At 44.1% G+C, this 26447-nt stretch overlaps 1 protein-coding gene across 1 annotated transcript in view; it reads left to right on the top strand.

The window, feature by feature from the left end:
* LOC118832468 (sodium/hydrogen exchanger 2-like) overlaps positions 1 to 26447 on the top strand; it is a 110590-nt gene that overhangs the window by 76630 nt on the left and 7513 nt on the right. The window contains exons 9-11 of the mRNA XM_036739780.1: positions 355 to 460; positions 2578 to 2712; positions 26376 to 26442. Of these exons, the coding sequence (XP_036595675.1) occupies positions 355 to 460; positions 2578 to 2712; positions 26376 to 26442 (308 nt within the window). The remainder of the gene's footprint in view (positions 1 to 354; positions 461 to 2577; positions 2713 to 26375; positions 26443 to 26447) is intronic.

Below are 26447 nucleotides of genomic sequence, written 5' to 3'. Positions count from 1 at the left end.
GCCTTTCAGAACCCATCCTTGGGATTCTCCAACCCCTTCTCTTGAGTGGAAGGAATACTGAAGTTCTTGGTGCCTAGAACTAGACTTGTCTCTTGAAACATTCATATTTATTAACATTTGGGCTTAGCTACCTCTTGTTGAGGCCCCCCAAGAATCATTCAAGAAGACCTTTTTCCTTTTAAAGTGCAGTACTGATCTTCGCCCCCCCACCCCTGTCCCCAGCCACTCTTATTTACATTTTTGTCCTCTGATGCCTTGATAGCTTGAACATGGGTTTTTCTCATACCTTCAGCTTCGATGCCTTCCTGTATTTGATTCCTGTAAACAACCCAGTTGTTTTCTTTGCACCCACAGTCATGAACCAGCCACAGTAGCCACGGCCCCAACCCCTCTGGATCAAGACGTTGTGGATAACATACAGCAGATATTGGCTACCAACCTATATAAAATCAGGAGAGGGGTAAGGATTCTTTTTAGCCCAAGTAATGCTATAGTAGTTCTATAAATGAAACAAACTTGGCACATTCTGGCACATTTCACATGGATTTTGTGAGGCTGAGTGGACCTAGTGGTGGTCACATTCCTGCCCTTCCAGTTCTAAGATTCTGGGGTTTTGTGAGATATTAATAATATTCTGTTTGAGAAGATATTGGATGATGGTGTGATGCAGAGGATAGAATTCAACAGATATAGAAAGCACTTGGAACCCACAGGAGGAGAGGATAAATATCCAGTAATTAGACTGCCAATAAAAGACATAATTATAATTCTGGCAATTGACGTGTGATTTCAATTTCTTTCCTAACTTGGAATCATTCCATATTGTTATCCCTCAAATTCCTCACCTGTAAGATATTACTCCCTATGTCGAGGTATGTTCGAGTATAGAAAGGACACTGGACTTGAAGATGAGAGGACAGAGTTCAAAGTTTCTCTCAACATCACTCTTGTCATCTGTAAAATGGGGATAATGATGCTTGCCCAGGGTTATTGTGAGGGAAGGTGTTTTTTAAGCCTTAAAGTTCTATGGAAATGGGAGTTACTATCATTAATGATTAGTTGTGTAATTATTCCATGGAAGGGCTATGAAATAATCTTTTCACTGTACTCTATAATTGTCAGACCCATAGGAGAGCATTATACCTAATTGTGGCCACCAAATGTCATAAAAAGATGTGGAGAAACTAGGAGGGGGTTGGGGAAGGAGCGGAGGGGAGGGAAATACACACACAGACCGATGGATGGATGGGCAGATGGATGGATGGACAGACAGATGGACACAAGTCAGTAAAGACCTCAAAAAGAGTACTAGGGCCAACCAGAGGAATTGTAGTTGTTTAGTTCAGAGATGACAAGTCATAAATGAATTATTGTTTTTAAGTAAGGATTTACAAGGAGGACATCAAGCAGGCATTTTGTCTGGCTCTGGAGGAAGCCCCAGCCAGATCCAACATGATGCAGTTTGGCTTAGATGTAAGGAAGAATTTCCGAAATAGAACTTGGGAATGGGTGACCTTGTGAAGGGAGGTAGTAGAGTCTTTATTCTTAAAGATTCTTAAAGAAGAGAGATCGTAGATATTTTATTAAACATTTGCCATATGCCAGACCCATAAGTAGTAAGAAGAGCAAAAACTCAGCCCAAAGGCAGGGGCTGGTGCCCTGTACGTGAACCCTGCTACCAACCATATGCTCAGCTGTTCAGGGTGGTGCTGGAGTTAGTTCCAACAGGCTCACATAAACTAATTGTTAAATTTTCAGTGTGAGCCTTTAAAACTCAGAAATCAGCAAATGTTAGAATCAGGCCTTGATGGATTGTTTTGTTGGTTGTCTAGACTTAAGAAAGTGATGGTGAAACTGTTAATGTAGATTAAACTTAAAAGTGTGTCATGCATACATTCCCCCCACCCCCTACCCCCAGAGATCTGGTTGATAAATATTTACCAACACACCCCTGTGCTAAGTCAGCTTCCAGAGTGGAGCCTAGAGTCATAGCAAAGTAGAGCAGAGAGGCCCTGGCCCTGGCCTGGCTTGCTGTGCTAGAGGCACACAGGAGATTTCCTGCCATGCCTGCCCGAGTTCTTGGTCATGGGTGAGCCTCCCTGTCTCAGCAGTGCTTGGCACTTTGGCAACCTCAGGAGATGGGGCCAAGGCTCATCTTAGATGGTGCTTGAGTCTGGCCCTTCAGACCAGGAGCAATGTGTCTGGGAGACCATCGAGAGAGGTGACTAGAGACAAATGGCAAAGAAATTTATTTCTTTTAAAGGCAGAGTCTTTTTTCTTCTAGCTTTAGTATTCTTGTAAGAACTCATTTTTGTGAGGAAATTGTGAATAAATGTGATTTAAGATTTTCTAAGTTTAAGGATGTGAGGGACATTTTATGAGGGCATGCATATATATGGGTGAAATAGGTTAACTATCTTTTTTTTTTGTTTACCTTCCCTGTGAAGTGCATATAATCTAAAAAATTCCAAATTTAAGCCACTTTGAATTATGTATGCCCACAACCTTGAGATTTCTTAACTTTGATTTCAACGGGCCCCTTCATTCTGTCTACTTTGTGTCGGGCTTTGTTTCCAGGCTCCTGCATATAACAGGCATACCCTTCCAGGGGAGACAGGGGCAGCGGAAGAAGCCACAGAAATTCTCATCCGAAGACACAGGAGCCTGCGCCACAGCCTTTCCAGAAGTGATTGGGAGCGAGCTGTCACCGAGGTAGGAGTCTTCTGAGAGACAATGAAGTCTTGATTCACTCACCCGTCTTTTAGAGTGTGTGTGGCTATCTGCAGTCAGAGCTGCGACCACAAGATTTGACTACTCGCTGTGGGACTTTTCCTGAAAGCCTGTAGAGTATATTCAGGAGACCATTTTCTGGGTCACTGAATAGCCCTAACTCGTGATACATGTCAGGCTTACCTCCCTTTCTGAGGATGCCTTTTTCTTTTTTCTTACACAACAACCACTTTCCAGGGACTCCCTTCCTCCATCCCCTCCCACAAAGAGAACCCTGCTTTGTAACCAGTAAGTACAGCCAGACAAAACAAAGTGACACACTGGCTTCGTGTGAACTTGGATGCCTCACCCCTCTGCTCTTGTCCCAAGAGGAGGAAGCCAGGCTGTCTTCACAAGCAAGCCCTCTGGAGTCACTTCTTGATAGTTCTTGATAACCCCTTGGAAGTTTGGTTGGAGTGCCAATACATATGCAAACTATTTTAAGTGGCTACATTAATTTTTTAAGCATCTAGCTGTTGTTTCCCTTTATATCACTGCAGTGATCATGTTAGTTGGTCTATTGACTCCGTGTCTTTTCTCTGTATCAGTTGGTACAAGTCTTCATCTTCATCATTTCTTATGGTCTGCTAATATCCTATTGCGCTCACAACTGCCCAGCCATTCAGCAATCACCAGGTGCCCGATTTCCTTCCAGGTCTTTGGCACCACAAAAAGTGCTACTCTAAATGTTTTTGTGTGTATGGGATTTTAGTCTCCTTGGGGTATATGCCTATGTGCCCTACCTTGAGGAATAGTAGGTTTGCAAGGTCAAAGGGTGTGTTCAGTTTAACGGCTTTAGTGTAATTCCAAGTTGTCTTCCAGAATCATTGGATCAGCTTATTCCACCAGCAGTGCTAACATCAGTGGGTATCTTTGCACACTTCCTCCAAAAGTTCTCATTTTTTGTACTTTGGCATCTTTACCAATCTGATGAGCCTGACATGAAATCTCAGAATTATTTTAATTTGCAAGTTGCTTGTGGTTGTTGATAATTTGCATTTTGGTTTCTGGAAAGCTCCCCCTTAGAACCCTTGACCATTTATCTTTAAGGAATAACTTTTATTCTTACATGTTTCTATCAATTTCCTGTATGTCCCGCATATCAGAACTTTATCAGAGATCTTTGCTACAAAGATTTTTCCTAATTAACTGTTTTTTTCTTCTAATTCTAATTTTGTTAATTTTCTTTGTAGGAAAACTTTTAAATTCTTTGTAATTGAAATGGTCTGTTTTATCTTCCTTTATCACCTCTGTTTCCTGTAGTAAGTCTTTCCCTAGTCCTTGCTATCCCTCATTTCATTCTTCACCAATGTCTTTCCTTTCATTCTCCTCTAAGTTTTAATGAACTTTATCATTGTGTTCACGTATCTTTTTGTACCTTATTGGGATATTTTTGTTGCCTAAACCTAATTTCTGCCAAACTGCTTTCCAGTTTTCCCAGCAGTTCTTGTTGAATAGAGAATTCTTTGGGTTTGTTGAATACTGGCTACTAAATTCAATTGCTTCTGAGTTTTACTTACTAAGTCTCTTCCATTAATCAACTTTCCTGTTTTTTTGAATCAGTACCAAATAGTTTCGATGAATACTGCTTAATGGTATTACTTAGATTATGATAATGCTGATCTCCCTTAATTCTTGCTTTTCCCATTATTTCATCATCATTAACATCATCATTATTATTGTTGTAAGACACTGAGTCTCCCCATCTCTCCCATGCTGGAAGTGCAGAGGCTACTTCCTGGGCCCAGTCCCACTGATGATTGGCATGGAAGCTTTGACTTGTCCCGTTTCCAACCTGAGCCAGTGTGCCCCTCCTTAGGGAGCCTGGTGGTCCCTGCTCCTGGAGGCTCACCCAATTGACTTAGTCTACTACAACTCACAATTCCTAAACTCAAGCAGTCCCTCGGCTTTGACCTCCCCAGTAGCAGGAATTAAAGGCATGTGCCACGACTCCTGACTTCCCTTTTGACTTTTGACCTTTGGTTTCTCCAGATGAATCTTGTTATTATTTTGTCTAATTGGCAGTTTGACTGGTACAACAATAAATAGGCAAATGATTTTTAGTAGCAGCATCCATTTTTATTTTATTAGCACAGCCCAGCCACTATTTCCCGTCTTCTTTTTCTATCAGACACACGTGTACTTGATGTCCTTCCCAAAGAAATCCATTCCCAAATCTACAAAACTAAAGTGGAGATCAACAAAAGAGAAAAAGGTTGGAGTTAGGTGGGGTTAGTTAGGGAAGCCTCTGGAGAGGATGCAGACGCGCGGATCTGGAGCTTGGTCTTACAAAAAGGGTTCCCCAAGTTTGTACTGGTAAGGAAGAAGGGAAGGATGGGGCATTCTGAGTGGGGAGAACTGCATCAGCATGAAAGGCATGGCACATGGCATATGTGAGCAAAAGGGAAAATGGAAAGACCATACAAAAGGCCGACAGATATTCTCCTGATAATGGCTAATGTTTGGAGGACGCATATAGAACTTCTTCCACACTTCTCCACTTGGGTCTCTGGCATTTCGATGGTGTGTGGATGCCGCTCTCAGCTCTTCAATGACTTGTGTAGATGTCCCTTAGAGTTCTTGTGGCCAAGCTCATGGGGGGCCAGGCTGGTTGTTGGAAACTAGCACGACAGTCCTGTCCCCAGCTCCTTGGCAGGCCTGGCAGATAGTGAGTCCCATTGGCCTAGCCTTCAAGAATAGAGCCCATGCTACACCGTGATGAGATACAAAGCAGGACTAGAGTGCTTAATAGAAAGAACTCTTAATAGAATCTATATTTGCAAGTATTAGCATAGAAATACAATATTTGCAACATTTACTTTAACAGGTAAGATTTTAAGAATCATCATCATAAAAAACTATCTTGTAACTATGTAACTTTGGAGTTAGAGCATCCCTCCCCTCCCTTATCCCCACCTTTCCTCCCTCAATTCTTCCCTCCCCCTTCCCCCTGCCCCTTCCCCCTGCTCTTCCTCCCTCCCCTCCTCCACAAGGACTTAGGTACAGTTTTGGGATTATTTCAAAATCTTGTGTCCTTACCCAGCAAAACTTTTGGAAATTGAGTATCTGCCATATATTAAAAAACCCCTTGGCTCATGCCCACATCCAGGGTAACCCTAGGAACTTCAGTATTTGACTGCTTTTGCATCCCACTCCTCCATAAGAGGCCCTTGGTTTCCCTGCAAGCATCTTGGCTAACAAAGCATTAAAGACAGAAAAGGTTTTATTTATGCAATAAAAGGACAGAAAGGATTTGTACCTCAACTCACAGACAGCCAGGAAAACTTTCCCCCACCTTCCCACAGGGTACAATCCTGTCTTATGGTACTACTCTACTTTTTCATTACTCCCCTACTGAGGTTGGGGGCTCATGCTCTGTTTAGCTTGGGGTTGCTAGGGAGATGACTGTTCACCTTCATCTCCTGGAGCCCCACTGGCCCCATGACCCGCAAAGGGCAAGGTTGGCACATGGGGGTCTCCGGTGTTGCTCGATGCCTCGTTGCCTCTCGGTTCTGCCATTCCCTGCTGCAGCGATTTTCCTCCGCCTTCCAGCATCTGGTCACTCTGCATTCTCGCCTGGCGCTGGCTGCTTCTTTCCAGGGACCACATGGATGCAGCCCCCTTTAAGCCAGGCCTCTCTCCAGCTCCGGGGGCAGCTGCTCTCTCTGTCCACTGCCAGCTCCTGTCAGCTCTTTCCCTCAGGGGCCACATAGATGCAGGGGCCTTTAGCTCAGGCCTCTCTCCAGGTCCAAGAGTGCCTTGGCATCTCCATCTCTTCTGGCCCCCTACTTCCTCCGAGGCTACATGCGGTTCTGTGTCTCCACCAGCTCCATCTCCCCTGGGGCTATGCACACGGAGCAGAGGGATCTCTCCTGGCACGCGAGTTGTGGTGCGTCTCATGCTGACTCCCCCGAACTGCTTGCTGCTTTCAGGTCTGTGTGGCGGCTTTCTCTGTCTGTGTCTCCTGTGGTCCAAATGTTTCCTCTTTTATGGAAACTGTTGTCCTTTTGTGTGTACACCCTGGGGAGGCCCTGGCATGTGAGGGAGGGAGGGGCATACCCACCTCCTCTTGGCCCATGCTTGCTACAAATTAATAATATTTAAGAACCTGCCATGAGGAGAAAATGCAAATAAGCATAGGAATTCTTATTCTAGGCAACAATGAGGTTCAGTTGGATGAGAATTATTGGAATCAAGTAACCTAGGAGAAAGCTTATCACGAACATGTTGTATAACAGTTTTTTGGATACAATGCCAATAATGTTCTTACTGGAACTGTGGTGCATGTGTTGATTAATATTGTTTGTCCTGTTCTGGCCTGGCCCAGAGCTGTTACTGACCTTGAACTCCAAAGGACAATGAGAGGTGGTCAATACATGTAGAAGCTCTCAACACCGGGAAAGCGGGCTTGCAAAAATGATGGGCCATTTTACTAAATGTGACACCCAGAAGGGAAGGCTAGAGGACGATTGGAGTGGGAGGCTGAAAACCTGGCTTTGAATTTCACATTTGCCACTGACTTCCTGTGAGACCCCGAGCAAGGCCCTTCTGCTCTGTAGGCCTCAGCTGTTTCCTCAATGACTTCTCAGGCTGCAGGATCATTGATAAAGAGCTGAAAGGGACCTTGAGGGCCATGGTTTCTTACGGAGCAGAGAGATTGTTTGTCTTCTCTACCCCCCTTCCCCCCAACCCTGGCACTTTTATATCATTTAGCATTTATTTAGCTCGCATTTTACAGAGGGGGAAACTAGGCCCAGAGAAGGCAAGTCCAAGGTCACTCCTGTTATAAGAGGCAGAGACAGAATTTGAACACTGCTCTTCTGATTGCAAACCTAGGGCTCTTTGTCCAAATAGTCTATGAAACTTGAAGATTCTCATAAAATCGCTTGATATTTGAACCATGGTTAGGCTGGTGGCCTTTCCTTCATAGCAATAATAATAATAATAATATGATAGCTAAACATTCATATAAGGCTTACCATGTGCCAGGCACTGTGCTAAGTACTTTACAATTTACATCTCATTTAATTCTTAAAACAATCCTGGAAAGTAGGGGCTATTATCTCCATTTCACAGGTAAGGAAGCTGAGGCACAGAGAGGTTAAGTGACTTGCCTGGGGTCACACAGTCTGGATCTGTCAGAGGTGGGACATGAACCCAGGTCTTCCTGGATCTTAACACTAGCTTTCCATCCGTGCTACCATCAATATAATAATTCAAATAATAGTAACAGCTTCCATTTCTAAAATGCTTGAAAGTTTAAAACAATACTTTCTTAAGTGCCACTGTGAAAAAGAAACAAAGGGAGACATTTAAATATGAAAAACCAAAAGGTACATAATGAGAAACTGAGATTTTGAGAGGCTAAGAAACTGACCTCAGGGCCCACAGTGTTGGAGATAGGATTTGAATGGAGGCCTCTGGATGGACTCCCAAGACAGCCAGAACTCTCCCCAGTATGCTAAGATGCTTCTTAACTCACTGAAATATTAGTTGGTTCATTTTCATTCATTCATTCCTCATTGTGGTGAGAGCAGTATTCTTCCCCTACTGTGGCTAAGGGAATCTTTTGTTAACTGTTAGAGAGATTACAAGTGTCTCATTTAATTCCAGTTTCAAACCTAAACTCCAAGGGGACTGGCCTGAGTCAGGCCTGGACCATTACACTCATTCAGTAAGCGTTCATTAGGCACTTCCCCTGTGAACACAGAACTCTGTGCTCGGGGACAGCCCAGAATGTATGACACGGCCCTACTCCCTGAAGTTCACTGTCTAGGTGGGATTAGACCCTAAAGCTAAGAATGCTGCTGCTGCTCAACACTATGTGATACCATCACAGACCAGGCTTCCTCAGGGAGATAGAATTTGATTTGGGTTCTAAAGGGCATGTGGGAATTCAGCAGGCAGAGAAAGGAAGGGAGGTCACTGCAGACATTTGGAACAGTGTGAGTAAAGGCATGAATCAAGGAGGGAAAGCGTGGGCACACTCTTTAGGCAGAGAGTTGTTGTTGTTGGGTTGTTTCAGTCATTTCCAACTCTTTGTGACCCCATTTTGGGCTTTCCTTGGCACAGATACCGGAGTGCTTTGCCATTTCCTTCTACAGCTCATTTTACAGATGAGGAAACTGAGGCACACAGAGTTAAGTGACTTGCCCAAGGTTACACAGCTAAGAAGTGTCTGAGGCCAGCTTGGAAGTCAGGAAGACTCTGGGTCTGGCACTTTATCCACTGTGCCACCTAGCTACCCTTGGACAGAGTAGCACAGTTTGAATGAAGCATATGTCTACTGGGAACAGCAACATGGAAAGTTAGGGGAGTTAGGCTGCCTGGCAAAAGAGGTTCGACTTTCTTCAGGAGGTGGAAAGGAGGACCTTTGGAGCAGGAGGGATGTATCACAGGGCATTGAGGGGCAGACAGGATCTTAGGGATCATCTCGTATAACCATGGAATTTTACATAGGGGATAGTTGAGGCCCAGAGACCTGGAGCCAACCCAGATGTCTCTTCTTTGCTAGAAAAACCAAAAATAACGTCAACAAAAGGTTAAGGCAGGACATCTGAACTAGACCTTCATGAAAGCCAGGATTTGAACCCTCCTTCAAGGAGAGCAGTGCTTCTCGGCCTATGGACCAAGGCCTGAGTATGTTGGGTACATTCTGTGCTCACACAGCTAGCAGGTAGCGGAATGAGGATCCCAACATAGGCCTTACAAATCCTGATTCAGGCCTCAGTCTGTTCCTGCTCTTTCAGGATCTGTGTGCCTGGCTCAGTGCCTTCTCTGGTCCACTTCCCCAGCCACCAGGGCCCTCACACTAGCGTGGGACCACTCTTTTCAGTTTTTACCTTGTGGATCTGTACTTCTGAAACTACAGCCCTCCTAAAGGACTAGCCCTTAACAGTCTTCCTCCAACAAAGCTAGATTCATTTCTTTAACAGAGGACATATCAATTCCTTGTCTTCGGGCAGAAGGATTATCTTCTGCAGGCAGGTAGGGGACATCTAGGCTAAGCACCTCACTTTCTCAAATGGTGCTCCTGAAGCTGCCAACTTGGAGGGGAGGAGTGAGGAGAGGACCTCCTTGCCCCCATGAGCACTGCTTTGTTGCTGTGGTATTAGCCACTGAGGTAGGGGTGTATGTGTACATGTGTCTATGCATACGTGTTCGTATATGTGCACATACTACACAAGTATATACATGTGTATGGTGCATATTCATGTGTGCAGCTGTGGGACTGTTTGTGTGTGTGTATGTGTGCACATGTGGTATGTATTATGCACGTGTGTGCATGTATATGTTTGTAGTATGTGGTATGTATGTGTGATGGATATGTGTATGTGTGCAGTGGGTGAATGTGTCTGTGGTATATGTGTGCACTATTGTATATATGTGTGGTATGTATGCATGTGTGTATCTATATGAAATATATTGTGTGGTGTATATATTGTGTGTTCATGGTGTGCGTGTGTGTGTGTTTGTGTATGTGCTGGCAGTAGAGAAGGATAGAGTGACAGCTGCCCAGTGGAGGTTTTCCAGTGCTGGGGCAGTCCAGACCCAGTTCCTCTAAGCTTATGGTGATACTCATCTTCATTAGAATTACTTTGGCTTGTGCCCAGAAGCCTCTTCCTTTAGGATGTGAATCATTTGGAGGTTTCATAGAAATGTGAAGTTGGCAGATGGGATTTGGAAGATCAGTTTCTCTTGATGAAAGGGACAAGTGGCTTGTTTTGGACCTAGAGCATATTGTAGAAGGAAGCCTAAAAATAGTAATGGGAAAATGGATGATCTCCACTCCCTTTCCTCCACCCCATGTTCCTATGATGCTACATGTTTTTGGTTTTTGGTTTCTCATTGCCCTAGGGGAGAAGTGATGGAATCTCAGTGACTAGGAATGATGACCTTAGTTTGGCCTATTGAAGATTGGTCCTTCCCCTTTGCACTAGACTGACAGAAAAGGGCATCACTTGCAGAGTTGGCTATTTGCACTTTTGGAGACATTTAGAAGGAGAGTTGAGCACAGACAGACAAGGCCAGGAGAACTGAGAGCCATTTTGGATCCCTTGGGGGAAAGCTTTCTTCCTGAGGGTTAGAATTTGAGAACTTCCATCTCAACCAAATGGACCCCAGTCTCATACTGCCATCTGTCAGGCATGCCTCTCCATAGGTGGGCCAAGAACTCTCTTTTCCTTTTAATCTAGTGGGTGAGAGTTTAGTGCAAATGTAATGTGCCTTGGCCTCTGTCCTGAGGCAGCCATTAGCAGCTGGGAGAGGTCATGAAGGTGCTCAGTGCCCCATCCCCCCCAGCAGTTGGCACTCTGCTTTGTGCTCTGCACTTGGCCCTCTCTCTTGGGATTCATCCCAAAAGATGAAAAGGCCTCACTCTGCAACTGACCCTAAAAACCAGTTGACTACCTAACCCTTACCCATCCACAAGAGCCTGAGCCAGCCTAGTTACGTCCAATTCCTGAGACTCCGTTACTCAGCCTTAGGTGCTATCCCAAGGATATCCCAGTAGATGTCCATCAGTCCATTCAACAGACGACATCAGTGGCTGTGTCCACACCCTCCCCAGGGAAAACAGAGTCCCAAGCAAAACTTGGCTTCCTCAACCTGATCTAGTTCTTTGGATCACCCTTCTATATATATATGCCTTGGGAAACTGAGACCCAGAGGGGTTAAGTGACTTGCCCAAGGCCAGTAGTAAGTAGTAGTAAATAAGTAAGTAGTGAGTAGTAGTAAATGAGTAAGTAGTAAGAAAAGTAGTAAGTAGCAGAGCTATGATTTGAACCAAAGTTCTCTGACTCTTTCCACTGTAGACTTGTGTAACCTGTTATAAAAATGTGTGGGAATGAAGAAGGTGTGTGTTACAACAACAGCTCCAGATTGGAAGGCAGGGAGATAGAACTAGACTTGGAGTTGGAGGATCCAAGTTCAGCTCTCATCTCTCTCCCTCTTACTAATGGCATGACCTTGGACAAGTCACTTCCCTCAGTCTAGGCCTCATCTGGAAGAAGAAGGGCTTGTACTAGCTGATCTCCAAGATCCCTTCCAGCTCAAGACCTTCTGCCCACAGACCAAACAATAAGAGATCAATGAGAGCATAACAAAGTGTATAGCTTTCTTTTGCTATTGAGATAATTAAGTTTGACCAAGGTTGCTATGGACCATCAATAACAAAGAAACCTTTTTCTAGAGGTTTTCCCAGTTGGATCTGCTCTAGTGCCTGTAGCCAGCCCGGCTCTCTCCTTTCTTTGCTAGAGAAACCAAAATTAAAATCAACTAAAATTTTTTGGTTAAGAATAGAGAAATGAATTATGCCTTGATGAGGGTTAGGATTTATATCCTCCTTGAAACAGAGAAAGGAGCTGAGGCCTGTGTTAGAATGATTGGATACAGGGTACAGCCCGAGGCAGCCTCAAAATGTTTGTCAGAGGGGGCCTATGAAGAAAATTCCCATCAAATGGCAATCCTAGGGAGTACTTACTGTGTGTCAGGCCCACGGTGCCTAAGTGCTAGGCATGGGGGATACAATGACAAAAAGAGAAGATGGTTCTTGGCCTCCAAGCACTTCTGTTCTGCTGGGGGTGGGATGGGGGGTGGGAAGGATATGCCCCAGAACTTTCAGCTGCTTCAGTAAGAGTGAGGGGGCTCACTTTCTGTTGCTCACATAAGGTTGAATTTGAGACATCACAGAGACCAGGCAGAGCTCTGTTCTGGTTTTTACCACCAGATGGAACCATTAGAATTCGATTCACAAGTGACAAATGACAATTCCTGAAGAGCAGCCCTTCCAACCCAATGATGGGAGCAGAGAATACTAGGGTCTTTGCTGGCAGGATCACTATTCCAGCCATCCCAGACCCAAAGTGAGTGAGAGTGTGTGTGTGTGTGTGTGTGTGTGTGTGTGTGTGTGTGTGTATGTGTGTTCTAGGGAAGGTGTTTTTTTGAGGCTTAGAATGTGATTTCATGGAGTATGCTTCTGGTAAATATTCTCCAAGGGTCAAGATCAGGCAAGCCTTAATTTCCAGGGTCTTAGGAGGGATTTGGTGATTTTGTGCCCTTGAACTTTGGCATATCTGAACACCCGGACTTCTAAGTAATGTTAAAGTGGAAATGCCTCAGTGACATGTTCACAAAGAGAAAAATTAGGAATTATCACCATTTTAATTAGCCTAGGAGAGTTAATTTTCAGGAAAACTAGCAATCTTTTAAAGAAAAAATGCTTGTGGGGTAAAAACCCTGCTGTGACTTTAATAAAGGCACTGCGCAGTTAATAGATCCGATATGGAAGGTATTAGAACAGTTGGTTTTCTTTTCCTTTCTCCTAATTCTCTCATCCAGTCATCCATTCAATCACCACATTTCTTAAGTGCCTTCCATATCCAGGAGCTGTGATGTCTAGTGTGGGGCAGAAAATGCCCAACCAGCCTTTGACCTTCCACCAAAGGAGAAGCCATCCCACTGCCTTCCAGTGCAGCTCAGTCCACTTTGGGATGGCACACATCCTTAGTCAGTTTTTACAGTGTTCTGCCAATGATTAGAAGGGGAACTAGGCAGTGTCTAAAACCACTTTCAGGTCTGGTTCTGTGATTTCCTCTGAAAACTCCTAGTGAAGCTCGTATATGTTTTTATTGAAGATAAATCTGTTCTAGTCAATTCTCTCCTCTTCCCTCCCCTGCCATGCCCCTCAATAAACATCCCATGTCTCTGAGTGTCCCTGCCAAGTCAAGTTAACAAGAAAGCATTGATTAAGCACCTGCTATGTGCCAGGTACTATGCTAAACCCTAAAAATACAAAGAAAAGCAAAAACAATCCCTGTTCTCAAGCTCACAGTTTAACAGAGGAGACAACATATGAACAATTATGTTGATGCTCTAGACAGGATAATGTGGTGATAATCAGCAGAGGGAAGGCATTGGCATTAAGGGGAATCAGGAAAGATGGGATTGCAGAAGGGAGGATTTGAGCTTGGACTTGAAAGAAGCCAGAGACGATGGGAGGGAGAGATGAGGAAGGAGGGCATTCCAGGCAGGGGGCACAGCTAGAGGAAAGGCACAGAGTCAAGAGATGGGAGTCTCTGCAAGGACTAGCAGGAGGCCATGTAGTTGAATGGGAGAGAGCATACAGGGGAGTAAGAAAATGGAAAAGATAGGAAGGGGCCAGGTCACGAAGGGCTTTAAAAGCCAAAGGGAGGATGTGGTCAATGATTCTGGAGGCAGTAGGGAGCCAGTATAGTTTGTTAAGTTAACATAGTCAACCCTGCACTTTACAAAGATGAGTTTGCCAGCTGAGTCAAGGATGAACTGGAATGGGGAGAGGCCTGAGGCTGCCAGAGCCCCTAGCATCTGTGGCAGTGATCTGGGCATGAGGTGACAAGGGCCTGCACCGGGGAGGGAGTGTATCCAAGAGATGTTACAAAGGTCCAGGACTTGGTAGCAGGTCGGTTGCAGGTGTTCAGAGGGAGGAGTCATGATGACAAGGATCATGATGCCCTCAACAGTAGTAGAGACATTTGGAAGACAGGCAGGTTGGAAGGCAAAGATATATAGGACACAGGAGACTGACACTGATACAGGTAGGAAGAGAACAAGGAGAGAGCAGTGTCAGGAAAATCTGGAGAAGAGAAAATATCCAGGAGAAGAGGGCCATCAGCAGGGTGGAAGGCTGTAGAGAGGTCAAGAAGGATGAGGACTGAGAAAAGGCTGTCCATCAGATCTGCCCATTAAGAGCCCTTCATAATTTTAGAGCAGTTTTGGTTGAATGATGAGGTAGGAAGTCAGATTGCAAAGAGTTAAGGGAAGAGTGAGAGGAAAAGAAGTAAAAGAGAGGAGAGGCTAGAAAGGATGGATGGCTAGATGGACAGATGGATGGAGTCTTATTGTGAAAGAGGAAAGGCTAGAGAGGATGGATGGATGGATGGATGGATGGACGGATAGATGGAGTCTTATTGTGAAAGAGGAGAGGCTAGAGAGGATGGATGGATGGACGGATGGATGGACAGACAGATGGAGAGATGGACGGACAGACAGATGGGTGGATGGACGGACATATGGATGGATGGAGTGTTATTGTGAAAGACGAGAGGCTAAAGAGGATGGATGGATGGATGGAGTCTTATCGTGAAAGAGGAGAGGCTAGAGAGGATGGATGGACAGACGGACAGACAGACGGATGGATGGACAGACGGATGGGCGGATGGATGGACAGATGGATGGATGGAGTGTTATTGTGAAAGGGAGGAGAGGCTAGAGAGGATGGACGGATGGAGCAAGTGAGAAGTTTTTGAGGGTGGGGGAGACACGAGTGTGTGGAAGTAATAGGGAAGCAGGCTGTCATACTCCTACTCGTACTGACAATCCCCAATCCAGTATTCTCTGCAAACATCACCAGTGTTCTTCCCCTATGCAGCTGACCCATCCCTTTTTTCATTCTCTTCTAGTCCTCCTTCCTTTATATAAGAAAACACAGACTTTTAGCTGGCTGGGGCTGAGTAGTTTAGGAGAGAAAGAAAGATGAATGAAGTGACCAGAAGTATCCACTCCACTAAAAATTTCTACCTTTCTATTTCTTAATTTCTTGAAACACTAATTGATAAATTCATTGTTATTAAAGAAAATTTTAAAAAATTTCAAGTCTGTTGAAATTCATATGGTGGTTTTATTTCTCACCACCACTTAGCATAGGCTGAATGTAGAATTCTCCACGTACTCCTCTCCATTTATTTTGAGTATAAGTGGCCCAGCCATTCTTGTCTCGTTCACCTTGAATTCGGGGCAGAGTCTTATTTCAGCCCACATCTTCTTGGATGCCTTGGCGATTGGTGTTATATAACTGCTCTAGTCGACATAGAGCACTCAGGAGCAATAATTGGCATTTACAGGGCACTTTAAGGTTTACCAAATGCTTTATATACATTATCTCATTTGCTCCTCACAGAAATAGGCAATACCTGTTATTATCCCCATTTTTACAGCTGGGTAAATTGAGACTTAGGGAGATTAAGTGACTTGTCTATGGTCACTGAACCACAGTGAGTGTCAGAGGCAGCAGATCTCTGCTGATTCCAAATCCATCATTCTCACCACCACACCATTTTGCTTTGCTAGTCTCTTTCCAGAGCTACAGCCTTACGTAGGCCTCTCATGTGGTGATCTCATCAACTCTAAGGAGTTCCATTATCATCTCTGTGCTGACGATTCTCAGCTCTATTTATCCAGCCCTAACCTCCCTCCTGACCTCCAGTCTTGCATCACCAACTGGATTTTCAGTATTTTCAGCTGGATGCCCCATATGCATCTTAAAGCAAACATGTTCAAAACTGAACTCGTTCTCTCTCACTACCAGTGCTCCTGTTTTCCTATATTCCCTATCACCATTGAAGGTGCCGCCATATTCCCAGACACCCAGGCTTCCAACCTAATACCATCCTTGACTCCTCACTCCCACTCACCTCACATGTCCATTCTGTTGCTTTCTCTGTTTTCACCTTCCCAGCATCCCTTGTTTGTGTCCTCTTCTCTCCACTTACATCCGTCACCCTGGCACAGGCTTGTCTCATGTCTTGCCTTTGCTAATGTAACAGGCTTCAGTCTCCCTGCCTCCTCACTCTAGTTATCATCAGTGTAGATGCCACATGTTGATCTGACCGTGTCCTCCTGCTCTTTCCCCTAGTCAGTAAACTCCAGTGGCTCCTTATTCACAGTCCTCTGGCATTTAAAGTTTCTCCTTTAGTGTCCCCTTCCTAACTTGCCAGTCTTGTATTTACTTCTCTCCATGCACTCTAGGATCCAGCTTCATGGGCCAACTTGCTATTCCTTGTATGTGACACTCTATTTCCTTTCTCTGTGCTATTGGCTGGCCCTCCTACCTGGAATGCTTATCATCTTCACCTCCACCTCCTAGTTTTCCCTACTTCCTTCAAGACTCAGCCCAAATGCTGCCTTCTTTAAGAAGTTTTTTTCCCAGAACCCTCAGCTGCTAGTAGTACCTTCCCTTTGAGATTATCATCCATCAACTTTGCGTAGATCTTGTATGTATCTAGGTATCTTTATGTTGTCTTAGAATTTATGCTCCTTGATGGTAAGAACTGTTCTTACCTTTGTTTGCATGTCCAGCTTTTAGCAAGGTTCCTGGCACATAGTAGGCATTTAATCAATGCTTATTAACTTGACTTAATGACTCAATTTAAAATTGAAAAAGACCCTAGAGGTCATTAACTACAGCTTCCTCATTTTATCAAGAAAGAAATCGAGGCTCAGAAACATGAAGGGATATGTCCAAGGTCATATATAACAGAGCCTGGATTTGAACCCAAGTCCTCTGTCCAAGTTCAGTGCTCTACTACACTATTAATGACATCAGATTTACTAATTTAACCAATATTTATAGTCGCATCTTCCAGTTCTTTATCTTATATATGTACTAGTTATTTCTCAGTTTTCTATTTATTCAATATCTCTTGCCTTCATTCTCCCTTGCTCTGCTGTGGCCTCCCTTCCCCCTACCCATTCTTAATCAGATTCAGTAGGTACTGCTATATTATTAACTCACATTTGCTCCCAGGACTCCCTCAGCCTATGGAAGAGGCCCCATTCTTGCCTTTGGCATGGTTTAGAAATGGAGCAGTGATTTTTGGTTCCCTTGCTTGGGTAGTTTTGTGTGTTACATACCAAAGAGTGAATAGAAATGACGCACTGTGGCAGCTGTTGGGGCGACTGATGGAGGGAATGCTAATTATGTTCAATCTTAATGTTCTTTGTTGAAAGGCACTCGAAAGTTACTGACTGCAGATTAGCCTGAGGCACGGACACCTGGCTCTGGCTGGATTGTGTATCTTGATATCAGACCACATGCTAGATGAGAAATGGTGGTGCAGTGAACTTGTGTGGACTATACAACATTTGTTGAGCCCATTTAGGGCAATTGGGCTGTTGCAGACATGCTTATCAGGGAGCTATGGCTCCATCCACAGTGCTCATATGTGCTGATAGCGGTACATTGATGGGAATTTTATTTGGTGTATGTGCATGTTCATGTATGATGCCTATGTGTACGTTTTTGAGAAGGCCCATTCTGCATATATCAAAACTGGGTTGTGTCTCTGAATGACCAGAGCACCAGACTATTGTAGTCATGGCCTGCCTTATGTTATAGTCATTTATGTACCTGTCTCATGTCTCATCATCTCTCCTAATAAATTGGGAACCATGGGAGGGCAGGACCCAGGTCATTTTTTTCTTTGTATTCCTTGCAGTGTCTAGACTGATGACTTGTAACTACTATGTGCCCCCTAATATATACATATATATTAAGTGAATGAGTTGTTGAAAATAACATTGGTAGAGTTTTGCTGCAGTTGGTCCATCTGTGAATCACTCACACAATCACAGAAGTTTGAAAGCTGGATGGGACTTCAGAGGCCTTCTAGTCCAGCCCATGTCTACGAGGAGTCTATAGGATGTTGTAGCTGATGAGTAGCTGCCAGAGGGACCTTAGTGATCATCTTCTAGTCCAACCCATGTCTACGAGAAGTCTACAGGATGCAGTAGCTGACGAGTGGCCACCGTCGGGACCTTAGTGATCATCTTCTGGTCCAACTGTGGTAGTTTATGGATGAACAAGCGGAGACCCTCAGGACTTCAGGGGCTTCACAGAATCCCAAGATTGGAAGGGACCTTTGAATTCAGTCTATAGCTGACTGAGAATATCCTCTAATAATGGCTGTGACATTTACATTATTTTTTATTTTTATTTTTTTTCAGGGATATTTTAAAATTTATTTAACATATTTAGTTTTCAGCATTGATTTTCACAAGAGTTTGGATTACAAATTTTCTCCCCATTTCTACCCTCCCCCCTACTCCAAGATGGTGTATATTCTGGTTGCCCTGTTCCCCAGTCAGCGCTCCCCTCTGTCACCCCACTCCCCTCCCATCCCCTTTTCCCTTCCTTTCTTGTAGGGCAAGATAAATTTTTACGCCCCATTGCTTGTGTATCTTATTTTCTTGTTGCATGCAAAAACATTTTTGTTTGTTTTTGAACATCTGTTTTTAAAACTTTGAGTTCCAAATTCTCTCCCCTCTTCCCTTCCCACCCACCCTCCCTAAGAAGTCAAGCAATTCAACATAGGCCACATGTGTATCATTATGTATAACCCTTCCACAATACTCATGTTGTGAAAGACTAACTATATTTTGCTCCTTCCCAACTCATCCCCCTTTATTGAATTTTCTCCCTTGACCCTGTCCCCTTTTGAAAGTGTTTGTTTTTGACTACCTCTACCCCCATCTGCCCTCCCCTCCATCATCCCCCCCCATTTTTTTATCTTCTTCCCTCTTCTTTCCTGTGGGGTAAGATTCCCCATTGGGTATGTATGGTATTCCCTCCTTAAGCCAAATCTGATGAGAGCAATGTTCACTCATTCCCCCCTCATCCGCCCTCTCCCCTCCTCCCACAGAACTGCTTCCTCTTGCCACCTTTATGGGAGATAATCCATCCCATTCTATCTCTCCTTATCTCCCTCTCTCAGTATGTTCTTCTCTCATCCCTTAATTTGATTTTATTTCTTTTAGATATCTTCCCTTCATCTTCAACTCACCCTGTGTCTGCTCTCTCCTTCTCTCCCTCTCTCTTTCTCTCTCTCTCTCTCTCTCTCTCTCTCTCTCTATATATATATATATATATATATATATATACATACACACATAGATATATACATACATACACATTCACCCATATATATATATACATAAACATATATGTATGCATATTCCCTTCAGCTACCCTAATACTGAGGTCTCATGAATCATACACATCATCTTTCCATGTAGGAATGTCAACAAAACAGTTCAACTTTAGTAAGTCTCTTGCAATTTCTTTTTCTTGTTCTTTTTCTTGATTACTTTTTCATGCTTCTCTTGATTCTTGTGTTTGAAAGTCAAATTTTCTATTCAGTTCTGGTCTTTTCACTGAGAAAGCTTGAAATTCCTCTATTTTATTGAAAATCCATATTTTGCCTTGGAGCATGATACTCAGTTTTGCTGGGTAGGTGATTCTAGGTTTTAATCCTAGCTCCATTGGCCTCCGGAATATCATATTCCAAGCCCTTCGATCTCTTAATGTAGAGGCTGCCAGATCTTGGGTTATTCTGATTGGGTTTCCACAATACTCAAATTGTTTCTTTCTGGCTGCTTGCAGTATTTTCTCCTTGATCTGGGAGCTCTGGAATTTGGAGACAATATTCCTGGGAGATTTCTTTTTGGGATCTATTTGAGGAGGCAATCGATGGATTCTTTCAATTTCTATTTTGCCCTGTGGCTCTAGAATATCAGGGCAGTTCTCCTTGATAATTTCTTGAAAGATGATATCTAGGCTCTTTTTTTGATCATGGCTTTCAGGTAGTCCAATAATTTTTAAATTATCTCTCCTGGATCTATTTTCCAGGTCAGTGGTTTTTCCAATGAGATATTTCACATTATCTTCCATTTTTTCATTCCTTTGGTTCTGTTTTATAGTATCTTGATTTCTCATAAAATCACTAGCTTCCACTTGCTCCAATCTAATTTTTAAAGTAGTATTTTCTTCAGTAGTCTTTTGGACCTCCTTTTCCATTTGGCTAATTCTGCCTTTCAAGGCATTCTTCTCCTCATTGGCTTTTTGGAGCTCTTTTGCCATTTGATTTAGTCTGCTTTTTAAGGTGTTGTTTTCTTCAGTGTATTTTTCAGTATTTTTTGGGGTCTCCTTTAGCAAGTCATTGACTTGTTTTTCATGGTTTTCTCGCATCCTTCTCATTTCTCTTCCCAATTTTTCCTCTACTTCTCTAAGTTGCTTTTCCAAATCCTTTTTGAGCTCTTCCATGGCCTGGGACCAGTTCATGTTTTTCTTGGAGGCTGTTGGTGTAGGCTCTTGCACTTTATTGACTTCTTTAGGCTGTATGTTTTGGTCTTCTTTGTCAGCAAAGAAAGAATGCAAAGTCTGAGACTGACTCTCGGTGCGTTTTCGCTGCCTGGCCATATTCCTAACCAACTAACTTGACCTTTGAGTTTTTCAGTGGAGTATGACTGCTTGTAGACTACAGAGTTCTATGTTCCACGTTTGGGGGGGAGGTGCCAGCTCTGCCACACCAGCACTGCTCCTTCCCCAACCTCCAACCTGGACTGGGCTTAGATCTTCAACAGGCTGAACACTCCTGCTCTGATCCGCCACTTAATTCCTCCCACCAGGTGGGCCTGGAGCCGGAAGTAACAATAGCTGTAGCTGCCCCACCTCCGCTGCCCCCAGGGCTGGAAGCCGAACCGCGAACTCCTTCTACTCCCACAGCTTTTCCCACTAACCTTCTCCGAAGTCTTTGGTGTTTGTGGGTTTAAGGAGTCTGGTAACTGCCGCAGCTCACTAATTCAGGGCACTAGGGCCCCCTCTGCCTGGCTTCTGGTCTGGATGGTCCACGCCATTCAGGCTGGGTTCTGCTCCACTCCGTTCCCAGCTCCCAGCTCCCAGCTCCGTGTGGGATAGACCTCACCCAGAGACCATCCAGGCTGTCCTGGGCTGGAGCCCTGCTTCCCTCTGCTGTTTTGTGGGTTCTGCCATTCTAGAATTGGTTCAGAGCCATTTTTTATAGGTTTTTGGAGGGACTCTGTACAGAGCTCACACTAGTTCCTGCTTACCAGCCGCCATCTTGGCTCCGCCCCCGACATTTACATTATACACATTAAGGTTTGGAAATACTGTGTATACACAATTGAATGTGTTGCATTTGCTTTTCACACGGCCTTGTGAGGTAGCCACTCCAGTTATTCCTCTCCCTTATTGTACTGTGCTCACACAGCTAAGGCAGAGCCATGTTTGAACCCAAGCCTCCCTCGCCCCCAGGTCCAGTACCCTGTCCCCTAGTCCACTCTTCCTTTTTAAATAATGGCTCCATCAAGTGATCCTCTAGCCTTCTGCACGAAAACTGCAAATAGGGCAGAGCCATGAGTCCAGAGACAGTGCTGGATCACTTTCCTTGTTAGGAAGTTCTTTCTTGTACCCAATCTAAAAATGGCTCTTTGTAGCATATCCCCACTGTTCATGGGTCTGCAATCAGAGGCTGGACAGAAAGAACAAGGCTAATCCCTCTCTCTTATGCCAGCTGTTCAGATGCTTGATAGCAGTTGTCATGCCCCTCCTAAGTCTTCTCCACGTTAAACATCCCCAGCTCTTTCCACCACTCCTCATGCAGGAGAGCCCTCTCTCTTTCCCAGTGTTCCTTCTCTGGAATGCTCCACTTTGTCCACATGCTCCCTAAAATGTGGTGCCTAGAGCTGATCATGGTATCTGAGCCTTGGCCTGACAAAGGGCTCTATTGCTACCTCACTTCTAGGCACTCTGTTTCTCCTAATGCAGCCTTTTGTGATACCTTATCACACACTGGGACTCGCAGTGTTGAAATGGAGAAGAGGTAATATAGAACATAGACAGGGGAGGGCAGGACAAAGCAAATTCCTCTGCTCTGCTCTAGTCCTTCACATACCTTGCTCAAAGTAATAAAGACATAAATGCTTATTGAATGGAATGGAATCGAGTGCCTTCTGGATTCTCAAACTCTAAAAAGACATGTTGAGTTTACAAGAAGGTTGGTCTCATTACTTCTTGGGCACTGATAGCATTACACAGAGGAACCCAGTGCTCTCTGAGTACTGGTAGATCTTCAGTCAGGATTGTGGGGAACCAGGATCTGGGGCCCAGTGGAGCTGGAACCATTTTCCCAGAAAGCTGTGTTCAGGGTTGGAGTAGAAGAGCCAGAGATATTCACTAAGAGATATCTAAGATGGAGACATCAATCTTAAGAGGCAAGTGTGCCTTGCTCTTGTCCTGCTCTGAGAGCATTCATGGGGCCTCTCCAACATATGGTCAAGAAAACGTCTTGCTAATTGATTTCTATAAAAAGCTATTAGCCCAACAAAAATCAGCCTGGAGACCCCTGCCAAGCTGAAATGGCCAAGGGAAAGTTCCATTTCAAATATTTGAAGGGCTTTCATGTGAAAGAGGATTAGCCTTGTTCCACTTGGTCACTGAGGGCAGACACAAGGGCAGTGAGGAGAAGGTGCAGGGAGACAGATTTAGCTTTGGTCAGACTTTCCATCTGTGGAATGGGCTATACTAGAAGGGAATGAGCTTCTGCTCTCTGGAGGTCCTCAGTAAAAAGCTGACCAACCACTTGTTGGGTTTACTGTAGAGGGGATTCTTATTCAAGGAGGAGTTCTGCTAGATGGATTCCAAGATCCCTTCTAACTTGGAGAATCTATGATCCTATAAAAATCTCTCTGAGGAGTTTTGGAATTAAATTAACATATGTTGATTACCCACAATGACTTAATTACTGTCCCATCTAGATGTTCTAGCCAGGGTAGTTTCTGGAGATGACCAGGTGAGGGGCTATTGCCTTGATGTCAGTAAACCTGTTGGGACTTGATCAAACAGTATCACATGGTCGCTTCATTTGGTGGTCGTGTAAACATCCTTGGCGTCATTGGGAGCTCTTCTTTATTTTGGGCTTGTGACTTTATTTCAGGTGAGTGGGGGTGAGGTACCTGCCCATTATGGAAATTCTTTGTTCCTTGATTCACTTTTAGGGAATTCTTTGTGAGTGAGATATATTCACACTTTCTGGGGCAAGAAAAGATGCTAAACCACATGTCATATTTGCCCTTTGCCCTGCCTTGACTCATAAGAACCATCCTCTTTGAAGATGAAATTTTCTCATGTTGTCTCTTTCTTCAACTGTGTAGCACCATTTTCTCATGAGAGTAGAAGAGAATCCCAGAAACATTGCTTGGGTCAATCCCTCCAGCACCTTCTTTGGTGCTGATATACCTGCTTGCTGGCTGTGAGCAGAATGTTAGGGCCATATTCAGTGTTGTGGCACTAGCCAAAATGATGCTGAGTTTGGTTTGTGTTGAGATCTGTCTCTGGCCCACGTCTATTCACTGATTCCTATAGATGTGGTTTCTGGCATTGCTTTTTTCCTACCTTCAGACCATGATTAGAAAATAGATGTTTGCTGTTTTGTCCCTTAACCATACTCTGCCTGTCATTGCTGTCATGCAGCATTGAGGATGTTCAAATAGATAGAATCATTGGACTATCAGCTCATCGAGGGGAGGGTCTGTTGCATTCTTGTATCTCTAGGACTTAGAAAGGTACTTTGCACACACTAAACATTTAGTAAAAGCTTGGAAAATTGATGGGAATTCATTAACTCCCAGAGCAAGCTACCTCTGAGTGGTTCTCTCTAACACCCTTATATATATGGGAATCTCAGGATGTCAGGTTTCTGGCTTCAACCCTTCTGACTGGAAAAAATCTTGGTGCTCTGAATATGGACTTCTAGTTATGGTGGCAGGGATTGAGAGGAGAGGGGTCCTTCTGTAGGGCTTTTCTTGGCGTGACTGTTTCAGGGATTCGAGAATGAAAAGACCTGGGTTTGACAGTATCCATGTACTCATCTAGTCACTTTCCCATATTGGCACCATGTTCTCTCATCTGTGAAATAGGGTGGATCGTACTTGTGCGCTACCTCAAAAACCTCTCATTTGAACCGTCTGCCGCTGCTAGTTATTGTCCTACATCTCCTCCATTTCCTGGCTAAACTCCTTGAGAAGGCTGTCTTTAGTCATTACCTCCACTTCCCCGCCTCTCATTCTATTTTAAACCTCCTGAATTCTGGCTTCTGGTCTCATTATTCCACTGAACCTACTCTTTCCAAAGTTACTGATGATCTCTCAGTTAACAAATCCAGTGGTCTTTTCTCAGTCTTCCTCCTCCTTGACCTCTCTGCTGCCTTGCATGCTATCGATCACCCTCTTCTCCTCGATATTAATTTTGCTTGAGTTTTTGGAAGTGGATCTCTTCTGGTTCCCCAACTGCTCCGCAGTTGTCTTTGCTGGCTCTTTCCACTAACAGTGAGTGTTCCCCAAGGCTCAACCCTGGGCCCTCTTCTCTCCTTCCTCAATGCTATTTCACTTGATCTTATCAGCCTCCATGAATTCAATTATCATCTTTGTGCAGATGATTCTTAAATCTGTTCATCCACCCCTAACTTCCTTCCTGACCTCTAGTCTCCCATTGCCAACTGCCTGTCCCGGATATCTCGCAGACATCTTAAACTCAACATCGACAAAATGGAATTCATCCTCTCACTTCAATTCCTCTCCTCTTTCTAACATCCCTGTTGCTGTTGAGGTCATCACCATTCTCCCTGTCACTCAGACTCACAACCCGGGTGTCCTCCTCAACTTCTCGATCCCTCGCACCCTGCCTCCATCCAATCACTTGCCGAGTCCTGACCTTTCTACCTTCCTAAGTCTCCTACATACCCCCTTCTCTCTTCTGACACTGCCAGCACCCTGGCAGAGGCCATCATTACCTCCTACCTAGACTACTGCAATGACTGGCTATTTGATTTCCCCTTGAGTCTCTCTCCCTCCTAGTCCATGCTCCACTGATCTTCCTAAAAGTGCAGGTCTGATCATGTAGCCTTTCCCCCATTCAGTCAACATCAGTGGCTCCCATTTGTCTCCAGGATCAAATTGAAAATCCTGTTTGGCTTTTAAAGCTCTTCCTGACCTAGTACCCTCCTGTCTTTCCACTCTTCTCATACCTCACTCTCCTCCACATGATCTGGGATCCAGTGACTCTGGCTCCCAGGCTGTTCCTCCTCAAAGAGACTCCAGCACCCAAAATTCTCTCCTTCCTCAGTTTTGCTTCCTGTCTTTTTTCAAGTCCCAGCTAAAATGCCACCTTGTGCAAGAAGCCTTTGCTGATTCTCTTTAATGTTAGTACCTTCCCTCCGAGATTAACTCTCACTTATCCCATCTATTTCTTGTCTGAATATATTTGTTTGCATGTTGCCTCCCTTATTAGACTGTGAGCTCCTTGAGAGTAGGAGAGTGTTTTTTGGCTTTTCTTTGTATCAACAGCATTTACCATAGTGCTTGACAGATAGGAGGCCCTTAGTAAATGTTCACTGATGTGTTGATTTCATTGGTGAGCAAAATGGAGAGTGCTATAGAAAAGTTAAATAATGATGATGATGATCATCGACCTATATAGGCGATGCTTACCAAATATTGCATAGAGTTTTGTGCTATGGCTTTTTCCTTATATAATAATTTGCCAAGAAAAGAAAATTAAAGGATGAAGTTGAGCCTTCCCCCACCCCCTGCCCCCTAGAAAGCCAGAAGGGCAGAGTGCCTCCATTTATGCCCTGCCTTCCTTTCAAACAGATGATCTCTTTAACTTGGTTAAGCTCTTTTTCAGCTGGTGCTCTCCTTCTCTCACTCTAGCTCCTGCCTGGTCGCCAGATCACTGCTGTTCAATCATACTTCAAAGTTGCTTTCAAAGAATAAGTAATAGGGTTTCATACCCTTGCTCCTCGACACTTATGTAATGTTCTTTTTTGAGGTCTTTTGGAAAGTAATATCGTATCTTGGGATTTCATACTTTCTAGGAAACTTTGAGAAATTAAAAAAATGGTGGGAACTATAACTTTGTTTTGAACGCAGTAGAAGCATCAATCGATTTGTATGCCACCTTTGGGAGAAGAATCATTTGTGTTTTTTGTTCTTTCTAGAAAGCTGCGGAATTCTTAGCTCATCGTGGTTACCAAATGAAATCAAAGCGGTGCCAGTCTCTAACTGGTAAG

Source organism: Trichosurus vulpecula, chromosome X, assembly GCF_011100635.1.
Source record: "Trichosurus vulpecula isolate mTriVul1 chromosome X, mTriVul1.pri, whole genome shotgun sequence".
Classification (NCBI taxonomy): domain Eukaryota; kingdom Metazoa; phylum Chordata; class Mammalia; order Diprotodontia; family Phalangeridae; genus Trichosurus; species Trichosurus vulpecula.
This window is presented reverse-complemented; position numbering and strand designations above follow the sequence as displayed.